At 43.6% G+C, this 17,330-nt stretch overlaps 1 protein-coding gene across 8 annotated transcripts in view; it reads left to right on the top strand.

The window, feature by feature from the left end:
- The window catches only part of ABCC12 (ATP binding cassette subfamily C member 12), an 87,610-nt gene that overhangs the window by 23,810 nt on the left and 46,470 nt on the right, over positions 1-17,330 (top strand). For 7 of the 8 annotated variants that reach the window (XM_032326261.1, XM_032326260.1, XM_032326256.1 and 4 more), the window contains 8 exons: positions 2,125-2,280; positions 4,576-4,723; positions 5,013-5,246; positions 6,824-6,997; positions 7,457-7,604; positions 10,783-10,931; positions 13,385-13,492; positions 15,544-15,819. In XM_032326261.1, the coding sequence (XP_032182152.1) occupies positions 2,125-2,280; positions 4,576-4,723; positions 5,013-5,246; positions 6,824-6,997; positions 7,457-7,604; positions 10,783-10,931; positions 13,385-13,492; positions 15,544-15,819 (1,393 nt within the window). Of the gene's footprint in view, positions 1-202; positions 261-2,124; positions 2,281-4,575; positions 4,724-5,012; positions 5,247-6,823; positions 6,998-7,456; positions 7,605-10,782; positions 10,932-13,384; positions 13,493-15,543; positions 15,820-17,330 lie in introns of all 8 variants that reach the window. The other variant, XM_032326259.1, reaches the window with a different exon arrangement.

Here is a 17,330-nt window from a genome sequence, read left to right as displayed (position 1 = left end):
AGAAACACATGTAGCTTGACTTTCAAGCTCACATGCTTAACTCTAACATGATATGATGTGATATTATTAATATTATACTAGTTAAAATATCATAAAATGCTGCCTTTTCTGCATGGAAAAGGCCCTTATGTCCAGTCCTCTGAAGATCAGAAGGCCAAGTGGCATCTCTATACTGAGGTGACACAGCATTGCTCTTTTCTAGAATCTCTGGACCGAAGACGCACCTTGAGCCCTCTGAGGGGAGAGGTGAAGGTTGAAAGGTGAGGGAATAGGCTACCATAACTAGCCCCAGGCAGGAAAGCACTAACTACCCACTGTTTGGGCTGAGCTATAATTGTTTTGTGGAGAGGCAATGTGGTGTAGAGCTTAAGAAAATGATGGGGACCTTGGAGTCAGCAAGGAGTGGGTTTGAATCACTGCTCCACCACTTTTCAACTCTAAGATTTTGGCCAAGGACTTGAACTTCTCTGTGCCACTATGTTCTTGCCTACGAAATGGTGTCATTATTCCCTCCTTCTGTCCATTCCAATGATTTGTTGTAATGATTCTATGAAGTAATGTATGACTGTATCATAAAAGCCACCTTTTAGAAAGTTTTACCATGTGCCAGGTACATGGTACATTGTTAATATTCTCTTAGCTTGAGTTCTCCAAAATCAGAGTCTGAGCTAAGAACTTGGATGCAGGTAGCTCATTCAGGATGTGATCCCAGGAAGCAGGAGGGAGGATTTAGGGGAAGTGGGTCAGGGAAGGACAACATGGTGTCATCAGTGTCACTGCTGTAGGAATATGGGCTGGATTCTACTAGGTCTTCCTGGGAAAGTGTACAATTTTCCACCCAAAGGATAGGAGGGCGCATTTGTCCATGGGCTCCTATATTCCCCATTTGTTAAGATTTGCCCCTGGAGGCATCAGTGCCCTGCAATTCTGGGCTGCACTTATGCTCCTGAGAAGGCACTGAAACAGGTGGTGAAAAGGGGGCATAGCCCACATGGAAGATGGGATGTTGTCAGCTTGAGCCAAGTGTCTGTGACCCACGGCATCCTGGCAGCATCTGCTACAAGTATAAAGCCCTTACAGGGTCCAGAATATACTCATGGCTTAGTAATCAGTAGATATTACTCCATGTCTCTGACTTTATTCTGTCTTAGGTGGTTAATTGGTTAATTTTGCAAGGGCAAAACCAAGGTCTTCTTCATTACCTCTTCCTCTTCCTCTCTTTTCTTCTCTTCCTTCTCCTCAACGGTTTACTCTTTCTCCTCCTTTTCTTTTTACTTCCTTTTCCTTCTTTTCCTTCTGCTTTCTTCCATTTCTTCTTTCTTCTCCTCCTTGCCCCTCCTCTGACCTCTTTTTTTTTTTTTATCTGCTAGCTGGTATTTATGCAGCCAGAGCACTTTAAATGCTTTAATTCATTCCATCCTCCTGGTCTGCAGAACCATGAGTTTGCCTCCAGCATGTGCCTGCCTAGGTAGCCTCCCTGCTTCATCCCCATGGTGTCATGCCCGGCTCTGTACCTTCCCCATCCTCCTGGGAGCACAAGACATGCACTTTAGCCTCTGATAATCAGCTTCCCGATCTTCATTTCCTCATGACAAATAGGTCAGGTGCCTTCGTTCCCATGGGTTGGTTGTGAGGTTTGAGCACTGGCTCACCAAAAAAATTCCATGGTGGGTAACACTGATTTCAAGGCAATGTGATGTCACTGAATGCCAAGTTGGGAAGAGATGTGCATAGCACCCTGTTCCATTGTATTTCTACTGTATAGATGCAACAGATTTATATAATCTAAAGACCATACATACTAGCCAAATCTAGTAAAATAATTAAGAAGTGATGAGTTTCAAGTACTTACCTTTGTCCTTAAGACAATTTATTTAAAATTAAGTAATTTTTAATACTGGCCATGTTTAGCAACTAACTTGCAAAACTCCTAAAAATCTTAAAATCAGTTATCACAGACTGATATGAGCGGGTCCCAGCACACGCCATTGCTCAAATGGCTAATGGGTGGGAATCATGGCTTCTAAGTGTGGCTGTGATTATTATTACAGTTAAGAGCTCAAGCTAGGGACTCAGGGCAATAACCTCTATGCCCTGGAACATACAGTGTCTCATTTGTCTTAGGCTGGCACCCAACCCTGTGGATGATGCAGGACTGCTCTCCTTTGCTACATTTTCCTGGATCACACCAGTGATGGTTAGGGGCTACAAGCACACATTGACTGTGGATACCCTGCCCCCGCTGTCACCATATGACTCATCGGACACCAATGCCAAAAGGTACCAGGATTCTGTGGGTCACCTCAGGAGAGGAGCCCATCCTATGCAGGGGTCCATGTGCCCTTTGAGTGATCTCCTTTCCCGGGTATGGAAGGACCTCCAGGTCCTTGGGGGCCCTTTTTGATGGGTGCTCCCTGAAACATGAGTTGAGCTGACTAAATTTATTGACCCAGTCTCTGGGGAGGTGAGGACTGGGGAAAGATGGTGTGGAAAAAGGATTGTTTGTGAGTTACAGCCTAAGGCTTAGGAGCTGGGTTGTCGCTGATTTATAGAAACCCTACATCGGGACGAAGGCGGCCAGAATTTCACTTGGCACTGTGCTGGCTAGACCCACCTGGGCTGCTGCTGAGTGCAGCTCCAGGCATCATGTTTTGTTTTACTTTAAAAATCATTATTGGGCTTTTGTATTGTAAAATTTAAGTTGAGCCAAATGAAACTGCTAATATTTGACAGTTTTGACTTGCAAAAAATGTAAATGTCATTGGTTCAACCTAATTTGTATTAATTCTAAAAATGTTAAAGCAACAGACATTTAAGCCATGAGAGTATCCCTACTGTACTCCTGCTCCGCTACTCAGAGGTCAGCATTGTTAAACGTTTATGTTGATCTGTCCAGAATTTTTTCTACTCTAATTAAGCATACCCTGTTGTACCATCTTCTGTGGATCAGTACCTCTTCTTCCTCCCATTTACATGTCATTTTTTTTTTCTTTAAACAAAGTGAAGTGTTATAGAATGGTTGACCATTTTGCTATTTTCAGAAAGCATTTATAAAGATTTTTCCATGTCAGCATAAGGATAAAGACATTAACTTCATTCTTTCTCTCAGCTCCTTTGACCTTTGAGGTTGTGATGAATCATAATGTCTTAAACAATGGGGGAACTTCTTTAAGACTTTTTTGCACTTGTTTCTTTTGGGAGTCTTCTTATCTTTGGCCACATGTGGTAAAGTGCAAAGTATAGTCTGGAGTATGTACTTAAAGGACTGGGAATTTTAATCATGGTCTTGCAATTGTTTCTACAGTTGTGCTTCTCCTCACCCATGTGTTGCAGATATCTCATTCAATGGTAATTTCCCATATCTATAGTCCAGAGAAAGTTGCCAGTGAGATCAGAGAAGAAGAGCGGGACCAGTGCCTGTGGAGTATTGGATTTTCCTTCTACTTCTCTGGTCTGAACTTCTCTTTCTGTTTTTAATGTTTCCTTCTATCTACCCAACATCAACTTGGGTCCTCTTCTCTTCCATGCTATGCCTTTTCCTCGGTGAGTTTATCCCTTGCAAAGACTCAACACCAAATACAACCTTTTAATACTATGCCCCTTCAGTCCACGCCTCTCTTCCAGACTCTGAATTTATATGTCCTGCATCCAACTGGACAGCTGGACTTGCATGACTCATAAATGTCTTGTATCTAAAGCTGCTTTCTTCTGGGCCCCAACCTGATGATGCTCTCTCTTCTTCTTGACAAACTCCATTCACACCCTTGGTTGAGCCAGAAAATTGGGGTCCCTGATCCTCCCTCCCCTTTCTTTCACATCTAGTTCATCAGTATGTCCCGTTGTCTCTGTCCATTCTTTCTCAAATGCACATCCCTTAAAGCCAGTGTCAAACCACCACCACTTCTCCCCTGGTTGTCAACAGTCTCCTGCTTTGGTCCCCCTGCTTTTGCTCTTGTTCCCCCTATAACCCACTATTCTCACACCAACCTGAATGTTGTTTTAGATATGATCTTATCACTTAGGCTTAAAAACCTGCAATGGCTTCCTTTGCTCCAGAAAATAAACCTAAACTCCTTTTTGAGAACTATGAGGTCCCACGGGATTTGGCTTTGCCTCTCCTCCCAGTGTCATGTCAGCCTGTCTCCTCCTTCACCACACTCTTGTCACACTTGCCTTCTTTCAGATCTTTGAAATGGACTAACTCCTCCCTGTTCTGGGGAAGACTACTCTTGTCATGCTTCTGTTGCCTCTGTCTTTTTTTTTTTTTTTTTTTTTTTTTAATCAGAACTGGTATTGTGCCAGAGATGGGCAGTAGGAGCAGGAAATGAAGGCCTGGAAAGTGCCCAAGTGCCAGGTACCAGCTGGTGCTTGTGCCGAGGCTTTGCCCTCCTGCCCCTCCTGTATCCCATCTGCCCTAGAAAGGAAGAAGAGAGAATCAGAGCTGCTTCTGTAGAGCGACCACGGCCAGGGATGAGGGTTGGGTTGAGCACCTTTGAGAGGTTTGTCCATCCAAGTAGTTTCAAACAGCGAATGGAAGTGTAAGTCCCTTTCCTTCTTCCTGTTCTTTCATCACAGATTTCGAATCCTTTGGGATGAAGAGGTAGAAAGAGTGGGTCCTGAGCAAGCCTCTCTGGGCCGAGTAGTCTGGAAATTCCAGAGGACACGTGTTTTGATGGATATTGTGGCCAACATCCTGTGTGTGATCATGGCAGCCATAGGGCCGGTGAGTGGGGATGGCCCTTCCCCTGCCTTGTCAAACAGGTCCCTAGTCTGGCAAAGAATGTCATTAGTTACTTTCTCTACGAGCTGGTGGGTTTAGTACATTGTCATTATCTTTGAGCTCCTTGGGGGTAAATTTTCATAAAGCTAATCCTTGTCAAGCACAGCAGCCGCCACTGAAATTAATTAAAAAGTTTGCCTCATAAAGTCAGCTTGCCGACATTATCTGAGGCTTCCTATGCAAACCTCAACCCCCAGTGGCCCTCTTCTCTCTCCATTGTGCTGTTTTGCAGACGGTTCTCATTCACCAAATCCTCCAACATACCGAGAGCATTTCTAGGAATGTCTGGGCTGGCATTGGCCTGTGCATAGCCCTTTTTGCTACTGAGTTTACCAAAGTGCTCTTTTGGGCCCTTGCCTGGGCCATAAATTACCGCACAGCAATCCGGTTGAAGGTGGCTCTCTCCACTTTGGTTTTCGAAAACCTGGTGTCCTTCAAGACGCTGGCACACATCTCTGTTGGTGAGGTAAGCAGGTCCAGAGTTTCATTTTAGAAAATTAAATCCTGGCTTTTCTGAATATGAGTGAAATGTGCTTCCTGGATGGTGCATATGCCTTCTTTTTATTTGTCCAATGTCCTGCCCATTATACCCTATTTCCATGCTAAATGAGGTGAGGGAGACTCAAAACACCAGAGGAATTCAGTGAAAGGAGGGCTCCATTCAAGCTGGAGAATTTGGAAAGGCTTTCTTGTTCCAGCTGACTCAGGGCTGGGGGATGACATCATTCAATCCCTTTGAGTGTCAAAAGGGACACTGAGGCAGTATGGGATACACCACAGGCATTTAAAAAAATGAGTGAGGAATTGATCCAGTAATTCTGATTGTGTAGAGTTTGGGGTGCCAAAGCCATAATAAAGACTATGCCTACTGGACTTCAGAACTTATATTTTCCCTTTTTCTCTTTCCTTCTTTCTTTCTTTCCTTCCTTCCTTCCTTCCTTTCTTCCTTCCTTCCTCTCTCTCTTCTCTTCTCTTCTGTTCTCTTCTCTTCGAGTAGGAGAAAGAGAGAGGGTCAGAGAGAGGGACAGATGGAGAGAGTGAATATCAAGCAGGCTCCACACCCAGTGCACAGCCTGACATGGGGCTCGATCTCACAACCTTTAGATCATGACTTGAGCCAAAAACAAGAGTTGGACACAACTGACTGAGCCACCCAGGTGCCCTGAATTTATATTTTCTTAAGCCTTTGAACCTTAGCAATAAAATCCTCACCATTTACACAATAAAATTTCCCTAGTCAAGGGAACTCCATGTGGCACGAAGTAAGGGAGAAGATTTGCCTTTGTCTTACAGTTGCTCTTTCATTATGTCCAAAGTATCCTGTATCAGTTAAGAAGAACTTGGTTGCATAGAACCAGAAAATATAAAGTAACAGTAGATTAAGCAAGATGAATTTATTCCACATTTTGCAAAAGGAGTGTGGAAGAGAACAATTCAGAGCTGGTACGGGGATTTCTGGATCTTCTTTTCTTTGTCACTATCCTAGTGCATGACTCCCATAATGGTTTAGGGTGGATGCTGGAGGTCCAGTCATGCTAGTCATGTTTCAGATAGCTGGTAAAAGGAAGGAGGAAAGAATAAGGATATATGTCCTCTAAGTTGAGTTCGCTCCCTTTAAGAATGCATTTCCAAACTCCCATTTGACACTTTTGGCTTTTATCTATCTCATTGTCCTTGACATAATCACATGGCCGTACTCTTTCCACAAAGGAGGCTAAAAAATGTAGTTTTTTAGCTGAGCACATTCGTGCTCTGAATAAAGCAGGAAGAAAGAGAGATAGATAAAGGGTAGGCAGCTAGCCATTTCTCCAGCTTGCTCTTAGATGATAATATTTATTACTCTTATGTCTTTCTTCATTGGGACTCTCAGTCCTAAAATACTGGCCTCTCCAAAATCAGATCAGCATGAGAGCCACAAAATTCATCATGTTTGTCCCTTGGCAATACCCCTCCCTCTTAAAGCAGTTTCTTCTCTCCTCTTCTCACTTGAGGAGATGTTTGGGTGATGCTTCCAAAGCCTGATTCCATGTGCTTTCTTTCCAGGTGCTCAATATACTATCAAATGATAGTTATTCCTTGTTTGAAGCTGCCTTGTTTTGTCCCTTGCCAGCCACCATCCCTATCCTAATGGCTGTTTGTGCAGTGTATGCTTTTTTCATTCTGGGCCCCACAGCCCTCATCGGGATATCTGTGTACATCGTATTCATCCCCATCCAGGTAATGGCAGATCTTTGCAACTGTAACCTCTGTATGCTTGCATTTTGCACACATGTTCTCACTGAATTGGATAGAAGGTTTCATTTCCAGGACCAGGAACCTGAAGTCTGTGCCCTCACTTTGTGCTCACAAATGTGCTTTCTTTTCTTGGCACAGTGTATTTTATTTTTAAGAACTTGAATTTGAATGCCCTAGGGGAGAAAGGCATGCTTTCCAGTTTGTCAAAGTCCCCAACACTCTGTTTGCATCCTAATAACTCATGTATTTGTATCACCTGCTTGATCTCCAGTGTTGTCCCCTGGTTCACATCGGCTGCCACAACTCAAGGGAAGGATGGCTGAGAATCTTAGCCCAACTTCCCTTTGAACTTTTCCTGGCACTTATACTCTGATCCCTGGATTTTTAGGCCAACTGCAATTCAGCAATTCTCTCTGAACACTGTTTGTACCTTGATTTCAGATGTTTATGGCTAAGCTCAATTCAGCTTTCCGACGATCAGCAATTTCGGTGACAGACAAGCGAGTTCAGACAATGAATGAGTTTCTGACCTGCATAAAGCTGATTAAAATGTACGCCTGGGAAAAATCTTTTACCAATACCATTCAAGGTAGGACGTGCTGGTGCTTGAAGAACCACTTACTCTGTAGAATGTGCTCTTCCAAAGTGTTCTTAAGGTTCCTGGGGCCAGGCATTCCAGAAAGGGGGCCGTGGGGACCCCTTGAGCTGCTTTGCAGGCTTTTCAAAGGATTACAGAGGTTTTAATAGACCCAGGCATTTGTTCTGGTGAACCCAAGTGCTCAACAGGTGAGAGACATAAGGTCTAGCCTTTATGAAGGCATGTGGATGTTGGTACTGACCAGTCACCTTTCACAAAAGTAATCCACTAAAACATTATGAAGAGAAGAGCTATCTATTTCCTTGACTTAGAAGATGTATACACATACACAGGCACATACTCGAGCTTATGTATATATATCTCCTTGCCTGCAGCAACATCATGATGATTGGATGACCCCCTGACTTGACATTCTTTGCACAGATATGAGGACACATACATAGCTTTTTTAAAAAGATGATATTAAACCATTACAATCAAATATAAATGCAAATCTAATTGCAGGAACATTTACATAATTGCTGACATAGACTCAGGTGGTTGGCCGGTTAATGATCTGAACCACTGTTACAATTGACTCTCTGGATCTACAATTACACTTTTAGATCAGCATGTAATTGGCCCTGAAGCTGTGTCTCTGTGTTTTAGGGAGTGGTTTTAGAAAACTTGCTTCTGAGATTGCCCAAGGAAATGCTGCAGTTTGGGACACTGGCAACCCTTTGGAACATTCCTTGAAGACCCAGAAATACTTCCCTTACACCTTGAACTCACTTTAATACAGTGATTTGATTAAACTGGATTCCATTTGACTTAGTTCGATTTAATTCAACTCATTTTAATTCGAGTCAGTTTAACTCAATAAATATTTATCAGCTTCCTGCTATGTGCAAGGTCATGGGAGCTATATAGAATTATAAGAAAAAGGGTTCCTGCTTCTGGGATGAAGGAACAATGAGTTAACTAAGCTCAACAGTAGCTGTAAGTTTTTGGCTCTGCCTCTAGAATATGTCTGGAACCTGCTTCTCTTCGTTCTGCTGCCACCCTAGTGCAAGCCAATATTCTCTCCCTTTTGGAGTATGGAAAGAGCTTCCAGATGCAACATTTGCTTTCTTCCCTCCCCCTAAAATCCATTATGTACTCAGAAACCACTGTGACCTTTGAAAAATGTCAGTCAGATCCTGTTCCTCCCTGCTGAAAAATCTTTAGTGGCTTCTTATCACACTTAGATTATTCCAATTTAGGACTTTTGATTTAAATCCAAATTCCTTGGGACACCTGGCTGGCTCAGTGGGTTAAAGCCTCTGCCTTCAGCTCAGGTCGTGATCTCAGGGTCTTGGGATCAAGCCCCGCATCGGGCTCTTTGCTCAGTGGGGAGCCTGCAACCCCCTCCCCCTCTGCCTGCCTCTCTGCCTACTTGTGATCTCTGTCTGTCAAATAAATAAATCAAGTCTTTAAAAAAATAATAAATCCAAATTCCTTTCTATGGCCTATTGGATCCAACATGATCTGACCCCTGAAGACCTCTCTGATCTCATCACATCTTGTCCTAACCCTTGATAACTCGCTTGGGCCATGAGAACCTTCTGTCTTTTTTTAGAACAACATCCACACTCATTCATACCTCAGGATCTTTACAGTTGCTGTTCTCTATGCCTGAAGTGCTCTTGTGCTAGATTTTGATGGTGACTTTGGGATGCCTCTCAATGTTGCTGACTCAAAGAGGCCTTCTTGACTATAGTTCTAAGCAGGCCCATTCTCTACCAATTCCTTTTAATCACTTCATCTTGTTCATTTCTTTCATATCGCCCAACAAATTAGTAATGACAGGATTTGTTTGTTTATTTCTCTATTGTCTGTCTCCCCAATGCAAAGAAAGCTGAGACTCTGTTGACTCCTATGCTGTCCAACACCAAGTGCAGCACCTGGTCAATAGTAGACATCCAGGTTAAACTTTGTTAAATGAGTGAACACGTGAACTAACCATAGGATGAAATGGGGAAAATGTCACAAAGGAAATGGAGAGAAGCTCCAGGAGGGTGAGGGGCTGAGCACATCCCATTGGAGAGATCAGGAGAAGCATCATGGCAAAAGTGGCATTTTAGAAAGGCCTTGAATGATAGCAAGGATTCAGACATAGACAGAACTGGGGAAGACCCCCAGCAGGAACAAAGGCCTCGAGGTGGATATGTGAGGATGTGCTTGGGGACAAGGAGGTGGGTGGTATCGCAGAGGTAAAGGGCATATGGACAGCAAAACTTCGGACTATAGTAGAACTGGGCTCCAGCTGTACCATGACCAATTAAAAAGCAAGTTACTTAACCTGTGAGGGCTTTTCTGTCCTGCCAGAGGGCATAATAATAGCTCCTCCCTTGTCACACAGTGATGAGAGTGATCAAATGAGAACATTATGCCGTGCTCAGCCGAGCATTCAGTAAGAATCGTGATGGCCCCATGATGCCAGTGTGAAAGGGTTTTTGCGGAAGAGGCTAGAATTGGAGTTAAGAACTTTAAACACCAGGAGAAGGAGGCTTGAATTTAACTTGTGAGCAACGTGGAGGCATGGACCCCATCTAGACTCATGAAAGGGAGAAATGCTCTTGGGCTTTGGTAGTTGTTCCTGAGACACAGGACAGGAACCCCAATCTGGCAGTCTCCAGGCTTGGTACATGTGTTTTATTTGGTTTCTATAGTATTTAGAAACTTTCCAATCAGTTTCCAACATTTGCAAGGAGAAGGATGTCCCACAAAATTCCAGATCCCAGTCTTCGGAATAGCTAAAGGTCTGGTGACCCTGGGCTGCCCTGCATTGAGAGGTTGTGGCCCCTTTCACTGAGGCATGTGGTCCCCATTTTGCTACACTCCACACCTTCCCTCTGGTCTTACTCTCTGCCCACTGCCTTCATTTACATTACTTGCCTAACCCCTGTCGGCATCCATGTGTAGGACTTCCTGACACAGAATCAGAATTGGAAAAGACCCCAGAAACCATCCAATGTGGCAGCGGACATGCACTGAATTCCCAGTTTGCGCCCAGGACTTTCTGCGCTTCCTCTAGTTTAAACTCCACAACAGGAATCCTAAATTCTCTTTTACAGGAGGATCAGGTAGGGGTAAATACATTTCTTAGTGCCGCAAAATAAATCCATCATGGACTGCTCTCTATTTACAGATATAAGGAAGCAGGAAAGGAAATTACTGGAAAAAGCTGGATTTGTCCAAAGTGGAAACTCAGCCCTGGCCCCCATTGCATCCACAATAGCCATTGTATTGACCTTCACCTGCCACATCCTCCTCAGACGCAGGCTCACTGCCCCGGTGGTAAGAACCATCTCCAGAACTGGCTTCCTTCACATTGTAGCACTGGCAGGTGCCAGGTGGGAAGTGTCTCCCTGCCTGCAGAAGCCCGGGACTGGACTGGCACAGAATACCCCATCCCGGAAGGGCCAGAATTCTATCTTGACTTTTAAAAAACAAGTCCTTGGGCTGCGGTGAACCCGGGATAGCCCAACAGTGACTTTTGTTCAGTCTATGTCAGTGCAGGAGTAGTGGTTAATGTTGGAACACAATTTGACATTTGGAAAACAAAACTGGAAGCAGACGAGCACTTGGCTGCCTTATTCACAGTTATTCCTACGCTTTATAAAAAGGGAAGTTTGTGAGAGTTCTCTTGGTGGGAGGAGTCGTAGGTACTGGAAGATGCAAGGGTCAGAATCCCCTTTTCAAAATCCTAACTCTGGTACTTTACCATGACAGAGGCAATTCATTGAACCCCTCTTGCTTGGTTTTATTATCTACAAATGGGGTTATAATAGTCCCTGTGGTTGTAAGGACTGAAGGAGTTCTATAAAAGAAGGCATGTGGAACAGCGCCTGGTACGTTGTAAATGCTGTGTAAGTGTTTGTTGTTCTTATTAGCCTGATGCTCACCCAGGCCAGGCGATTTGGGGCTGAAAGCCTCCGAGGGAGAATTAGAATGAATGTGAGATGCTCAGGTTTTTTTTTTTTTTTATAAGGGGGTCTGTGCACTCAAAGGTAAAGAAGCTCTGGGCTAGATGGGAAACAGCTCCTGGCTGAAATAAACAGCTGAGTTATTAAACCCAGTGTCTGAAGGGTAAGTGAATGGAGGAAGGGCAATAAAAACAAGAAAAAGAGAGAGAAAGAGAGAGAGAGAGAGAGAGAGAGAGAATGAAATAAGCAAGTGGGGTGGCAGAGCAATAGTTGCACCAAAAATCACAGATTTTGAGGGGAACGGAGATGTGGAGAAGGCAGGATGCTCCTGCTGAGGGGGCATCTGTTGTGGCACTGTCAGTCCTAGAACCTCCCCGTGTTTCTTGAGATGTGCTTTTTGTTTTCTTGGGTTCTTTACACGCAGTTTACTCACGCACTCTGGGGGCTTGAATTCAGCCACGAACCCGAAGCCAGAATGAATGGTAATGACATACCAAAGCCTCAACGGGACGCTTTTCAATTATTGTGACTGTGTTCTATGATCCCAAACGATGACAAAGAATTCTTTCCCCGGCAATACATCAAGCAAATTTAAAACCAAACTGAGTGCACGTGGTTAATATTTTCTAAAATGATGATTTAGAAGAAATGTAGGCCAAGAACAAATTCTCCCAAATGCAAGGCACATATTTCTTCAGATTGAGAATCCTTTGTCTTCTCTGTCAGGGCCACATCAGGAGGAGGTCAGCCCCCAGGTGCTGGCTCACGTCAGGCAGCCCAAGTGCTATGTCAACCAAGGCTTGGGTTTTCTGAGCCAAGATAGTGCTTGGGGACTTAGGGGAGCTGAGTTCTCTCTGGGGATGGATTTGGGACCAGATGTGATAAAGACAGCATTCTTCATTGTGCCCTTACAGAACTACTGAGGATTAGTTGAAGCCCAGGGCTCTGTCCATGGGGCCCATATAACAGCAGGAAGGATCACTCTGGATTTGTTGATGGAAGTTGTGTTACTAATTTCTTAAATGGGTGGTTAGGGGAGAAGTTGTTCATTACAAATTGGACAGGTGAGAAGATGAAATCTGAGAGATGAGATCATGCACCCCTGGGGCACCGGTGGAGTGAGGAAACTTATCTTCACTGAGGCTGTATGATGTTAACCACCTACCAGGCAGGGCTCAGGGAGAAAGGTCTCAGTAAGGAGGGGAGGTGATTTTTTGGGAATGGCAGTTGAACAGAGGCTTTCAAGTTTGTCTCAGACATGTGGTGAGCGTGTGGAGGCCAGACCCAGGGGCAGGAGAACCCGAAGTCACTCTCCACCCGCCAGCATGGGCCAACTGGTCCTTCCAGGAAACTTCTGCCTTCATTTTGGGGCTGAATATGGTATGGATATTTAAACACCAGAAATAAATCTAGATGTGAAGGGCCAGAGGCCTTTGAAGAAACTGGAAAAAGACGATAACTTAGGACAGTCCATGGGGTTTTGGGTGAATGGTCTAGGCCTTGTAAAGACGTGGATGGAAACTTCGAAACACATTCATTTAGAGGACTTCCTTGGACACGATCCTCTCTGTACTGGCAGAGACAAGGGATACATCTCCCACCATTCTGATGAAAATCCAGAGCAAAAGAGATTAAGATATTGTTATCCCTAATTTGCCAGCCCATGATTTGTGAACCATGAAATGGGGAAAAAAAAATGTTCTTGTAAAAACTCCAACTGTGCCATTATTTTTCATCTCAACAAATATAATTCCCAGAGATATAATGATTCAGAGCCAAGGCAGCATCTCATCCTAAACCCTATACTTCTCTTTTGTTCTTAAGGTGTTTAGTGTGATTGCCATGTTTAATGTAATGAAGTTTTCGATTGCAATCTTGCCTTTCTCTGTCAAAGCCATGGCCGAAGCCAATGTCTCTCTGAGGAGAATGAAGGTATAACTAATGCTGGGTGAGTAGGGAAGAGAGATCTCACTTTTGGGTGGGAAAATTCTCAGATATGGGGAAGCTGTGTCAGTCCATTGGAGGGCTGGGTCACTGGTTTGAAAAACATTGGGAGAAGACCCTGCATTCAGAGTTGGATCAATAAATGTGCATCAAAGGATATATAAGGAGAGCTTGATAAGGTGGTCTGCCCTTTTAGTAAAAATGAAATAGAATATCCATACATAGAGATGATGTTCCTGAACCTCTTTTTCCAAGCTATAAATCTTAAGTTGTCCCAGGAATGGGACTAAGTTTGCACTGAGCCATCCTCCTCCCCTTTACCTTCCTGGTTTGTCCTATGATGGGTGTGGTGAGGATAGTGATAAAGAGGGTGGTGGGGCACCACATTTATATATTTAGTTACTTTATTCATTCATTCAGTCAGTCAGTCATCAGAGATCTACTGTGTCCTTCCTGTATATAAGGCATTGTGGTAAATGAAAATAAGAGGAAGAGAGAGCCTTCACTCTCAAGAGCCTCCCAGACTACTGAAGGACCAGGTATCCCAGGAACTGATGTATGCACTAAGGATACAAGACTTGTGTAAAGGGTGTATAAAGTGGTTTTGAAGTTCAGGCAAGGGAAGGAAAAGGAGGAGGGTGTTCCAGACATGTGTGAATTAATTGAATAATTTTTTTTTTTTTCACTCAGGCCAGCAATCTGGAAGTCCTCTTAGGCATCTGAGGTGCCTTTATTCATCCCTCTTCTCCCTTACTCTCTACAGTCAACTAATCAAGAGCCCTGTTGGGTCGCCTTTTGCTCACTGTATTTCCTCAATTTTAAGAGTGCTGTTTGTAAGATTGGGTTGGAAGCTGGCACTGTTGACTCATCACTTCTTGAACAAAACAGAAGCATGAACACCATCACCTTGATGCTATATATTATATCAGATGTCTTAGACTAGAGGAATAGTGCTATTTCTTGACTTCTCAACTTTTCCTCTGTCCCTACTGCCATCACGATCATTCAAGACCTTATCATCTCTCATCTGAATCAACACAGTGACTTATGAACCTATCTTCTTTTTCCCTTATTGTTCTCCTTAAATCCATATCACACTCAGCCCCCCGAGAGCTGTTAAAATATTGGTCTGACCACTGATATTCACCTGCTTGAAATCCTTGAGTCCTTGTTCTCTCTAGGACTGAGACTGAGCCTTCCATCAGCAGGTCCTTAGTTATGTCTCCACCTGATTTCCTATACCCTTCCTATCTTGAGCTCTGTCATAACCCTGAATTGGTTGTTTCATGCCCCCACCCCAATAAACTGTGGTGTTGCATGCTTCCTTGCCTTTACTAATGCAGTGTACTCTGTTAAAATTTTCCATCTCCTCTTCCCTCCCTCATCTTTGCCTGTACAGCACCTATACAGATTCAGCTTTGGCTCAAATACATGGCCTTCAGAATGGGGAGTAGAATTCCCTTCTCTGGAAGTTACAGTGTTTTGTTCTTGTTACATTTCCCTGAAATGTCTAATTATGTTCCCATCTTCCCCCAGACAGTAATCTCTTCAAGGCCAGGAATCTTGTCTTATTCATAATTGTATTTCTGCTGTTTACCCCAGAATGACAGAGGGTAGGCACTTGGCAAATGTTTTATTAAACTGAGCTGAGTGGGAACTTAGGAAGAAGACACAGTAGAGGCTGAGCATGTGACCTTGGTGTCATAAGCATCAGTGCCAGGTAATGAAGCCCACCATCCAAAGCTGGCAAAAACTTATTACCTTGGGCATGAAGAAGATATGTACTTGATATTAGCCTTCTCCAATGCGGGTGACCCACATAGACCTTGTGGTTAAAGAGACATGCTGTCCTAGATAGCATGAGCTAGTAGACTATTTCTGCTCCAGCTTCTCATAGGGGAAATATCTTCAGGATATCTTCTCTGAATGTCCTAAGTAAAATTGCCAAGATTATGATTTGGGGTCATCAGAAGATATATTGGGATGGTTCTTGCAAATGGATAATGTCTGCCCAGTTAATTTTGTCTCTTTAATCTTAGAAAATTCTCATAGATAAAAGCCCCCCATCTTACATCACCCAACCAGAAGACCCAGATACTGTCTTGCTTTTAGCAAATGCCACCTTGACATGGGATCAAGAAACCAGCATAAAAAGTGACCTAAGGAAAGTGCAGAACCAAAAACATTGTCTCAAGAAGCAGAGGCTAGAGGCCTACAGTTTGGGTTCATCAGCCCACGGAGTTCCTGGCCTAGAGGAGCAAAGTGGTAGCCCCCCAAAATTTGTTCTGCACAATATAAACTTTGTGGTGAGAAAGGTGAGTATGTGTTCTACAGGTGTGGCTTCCATCTTTCCTCCTTGTATCACACAGCTATGGTCTTATCAAGGCCTAACATAATTCCGTTTGAACTGGGGGTGGTGATGGTGGTGGGAGGATGTAGCTAAGTTGTTTTCTTTCCCCAGTTTTAGAATTATGTACATGGTTAATGGAGACATTTTCTTCGAGCTGAAAGAAGATTGTGGTTATGTTAGTACTGATCTTCAAACTCCAAAGGAGCCAGTTTTAATGTTGAATGAATAATCCATTTCAGGTGGCTAGGCTCAAAATGACTATCTTTTATAAATCTTTTTAGATTTGTTCTTAATTTCACAATGGAGTACTATGATGGATAATAACTGACAATTAAGAGCACTTACTATTTACCAGGTGCATAATTAACTCATTTAACACCCCAATAACCTAAGAGGTAGGTACTGTAGCTACTCCCACTTGATGGTTGAGAAACCCGAAACACAGGGAGGTTAAATAACTCACCCAAGACCACATTGCTAGCAAGTGGCTTCACACCGAGGGCACCTGGCCCCAGAATCTACGATCTTCAGCAACACACTTGTTAAAAGCAAATGAGATCAACAAGCAACCAGGAAAAGAAGCCAGGCAATCTATTGGCTGCTCCCCCTCAGGATTGGGGAATAGAGTCTTTAGACAAAGCTCTGCATTTACAGAATGTGTGGCCTTCTACATGTGGTTCTCTTGCATGGGAACTCAGCAGCAGTGCTCTGGGGATGGCAGTGTTTGTTGATTTTGCTGCAGAGGGCTCAGCATTAATCTTGTGCCTAATATTTTATTTTATTATTTTTTAGGTATTCTTTTTTTAAATTAACATATAATGTATGGGTACAGGTCTGTGAATCATCAGGCTTACACATTTCACAGCACTTGCCATAATCTTGTGCCTAGTATTTTAATCTCCCATGTCGTTGACTCACCCTTTTGCCATGTGAGCACTATAGAAGGAGAGGTTCCTATTTATTATGTGATGCTAAGTTCAATAGCTGGCGTAGGGTGGTACTTCTTGTCGTTAACAAGACTGTCTGCCATGTATTTGTTGGAAATGGTATTTGTTTGGCTGAGTGCAATTGAGCTACGTTCTCAGATAAGTCCTGCTGGGTGCAAACCATTTTGCTTTCTCATCCCCTTCCCCTGCCTGTGATGTGCAGCACCTGGATTGCTCTAACCATGCCTTTAGAGTTGCTTCAGAGAGGCCTCAGTGAAGTACTCTTGTGTTTTAAAGAAGCTGCCTTTTACCCTCCTCATTGCTTTCTTCCTTCTCATTATGTTGGTGACTCTTGGGCTTGTGCATCAAGGACAGGGTCAATGTTTTCTGAAACAAGGGGGCAACAAAGCATCGTGTGGATTAAGGGTATGCCTCTGGAACGTGGTGTACGTGTGTTCCAGTTCCAGCCACTTGTAGCTGTGTGACTTTGTATATACCACATAACCTCTTACAACCTCTCCTCCTTTACCTGCTCAATGGATATTTTAAT

Source organism: Mustela erminea, chromosome 19, assembly GCF_009829155.1.
Source record: "Mustela erminea isolate mMusErm1 chromosome 19, mMusErm1.Pri, whole genome shotgun sequence".
Taxonomy (NCBI): Eukaryota; Metazoa; Chordata; class Mammalia; order Carnivora; family Mustelidae; genus Mustela; species Mustela erminea.
This window is presented reverse-complemented; position numbering and strand designations above follow the sequence as displayed.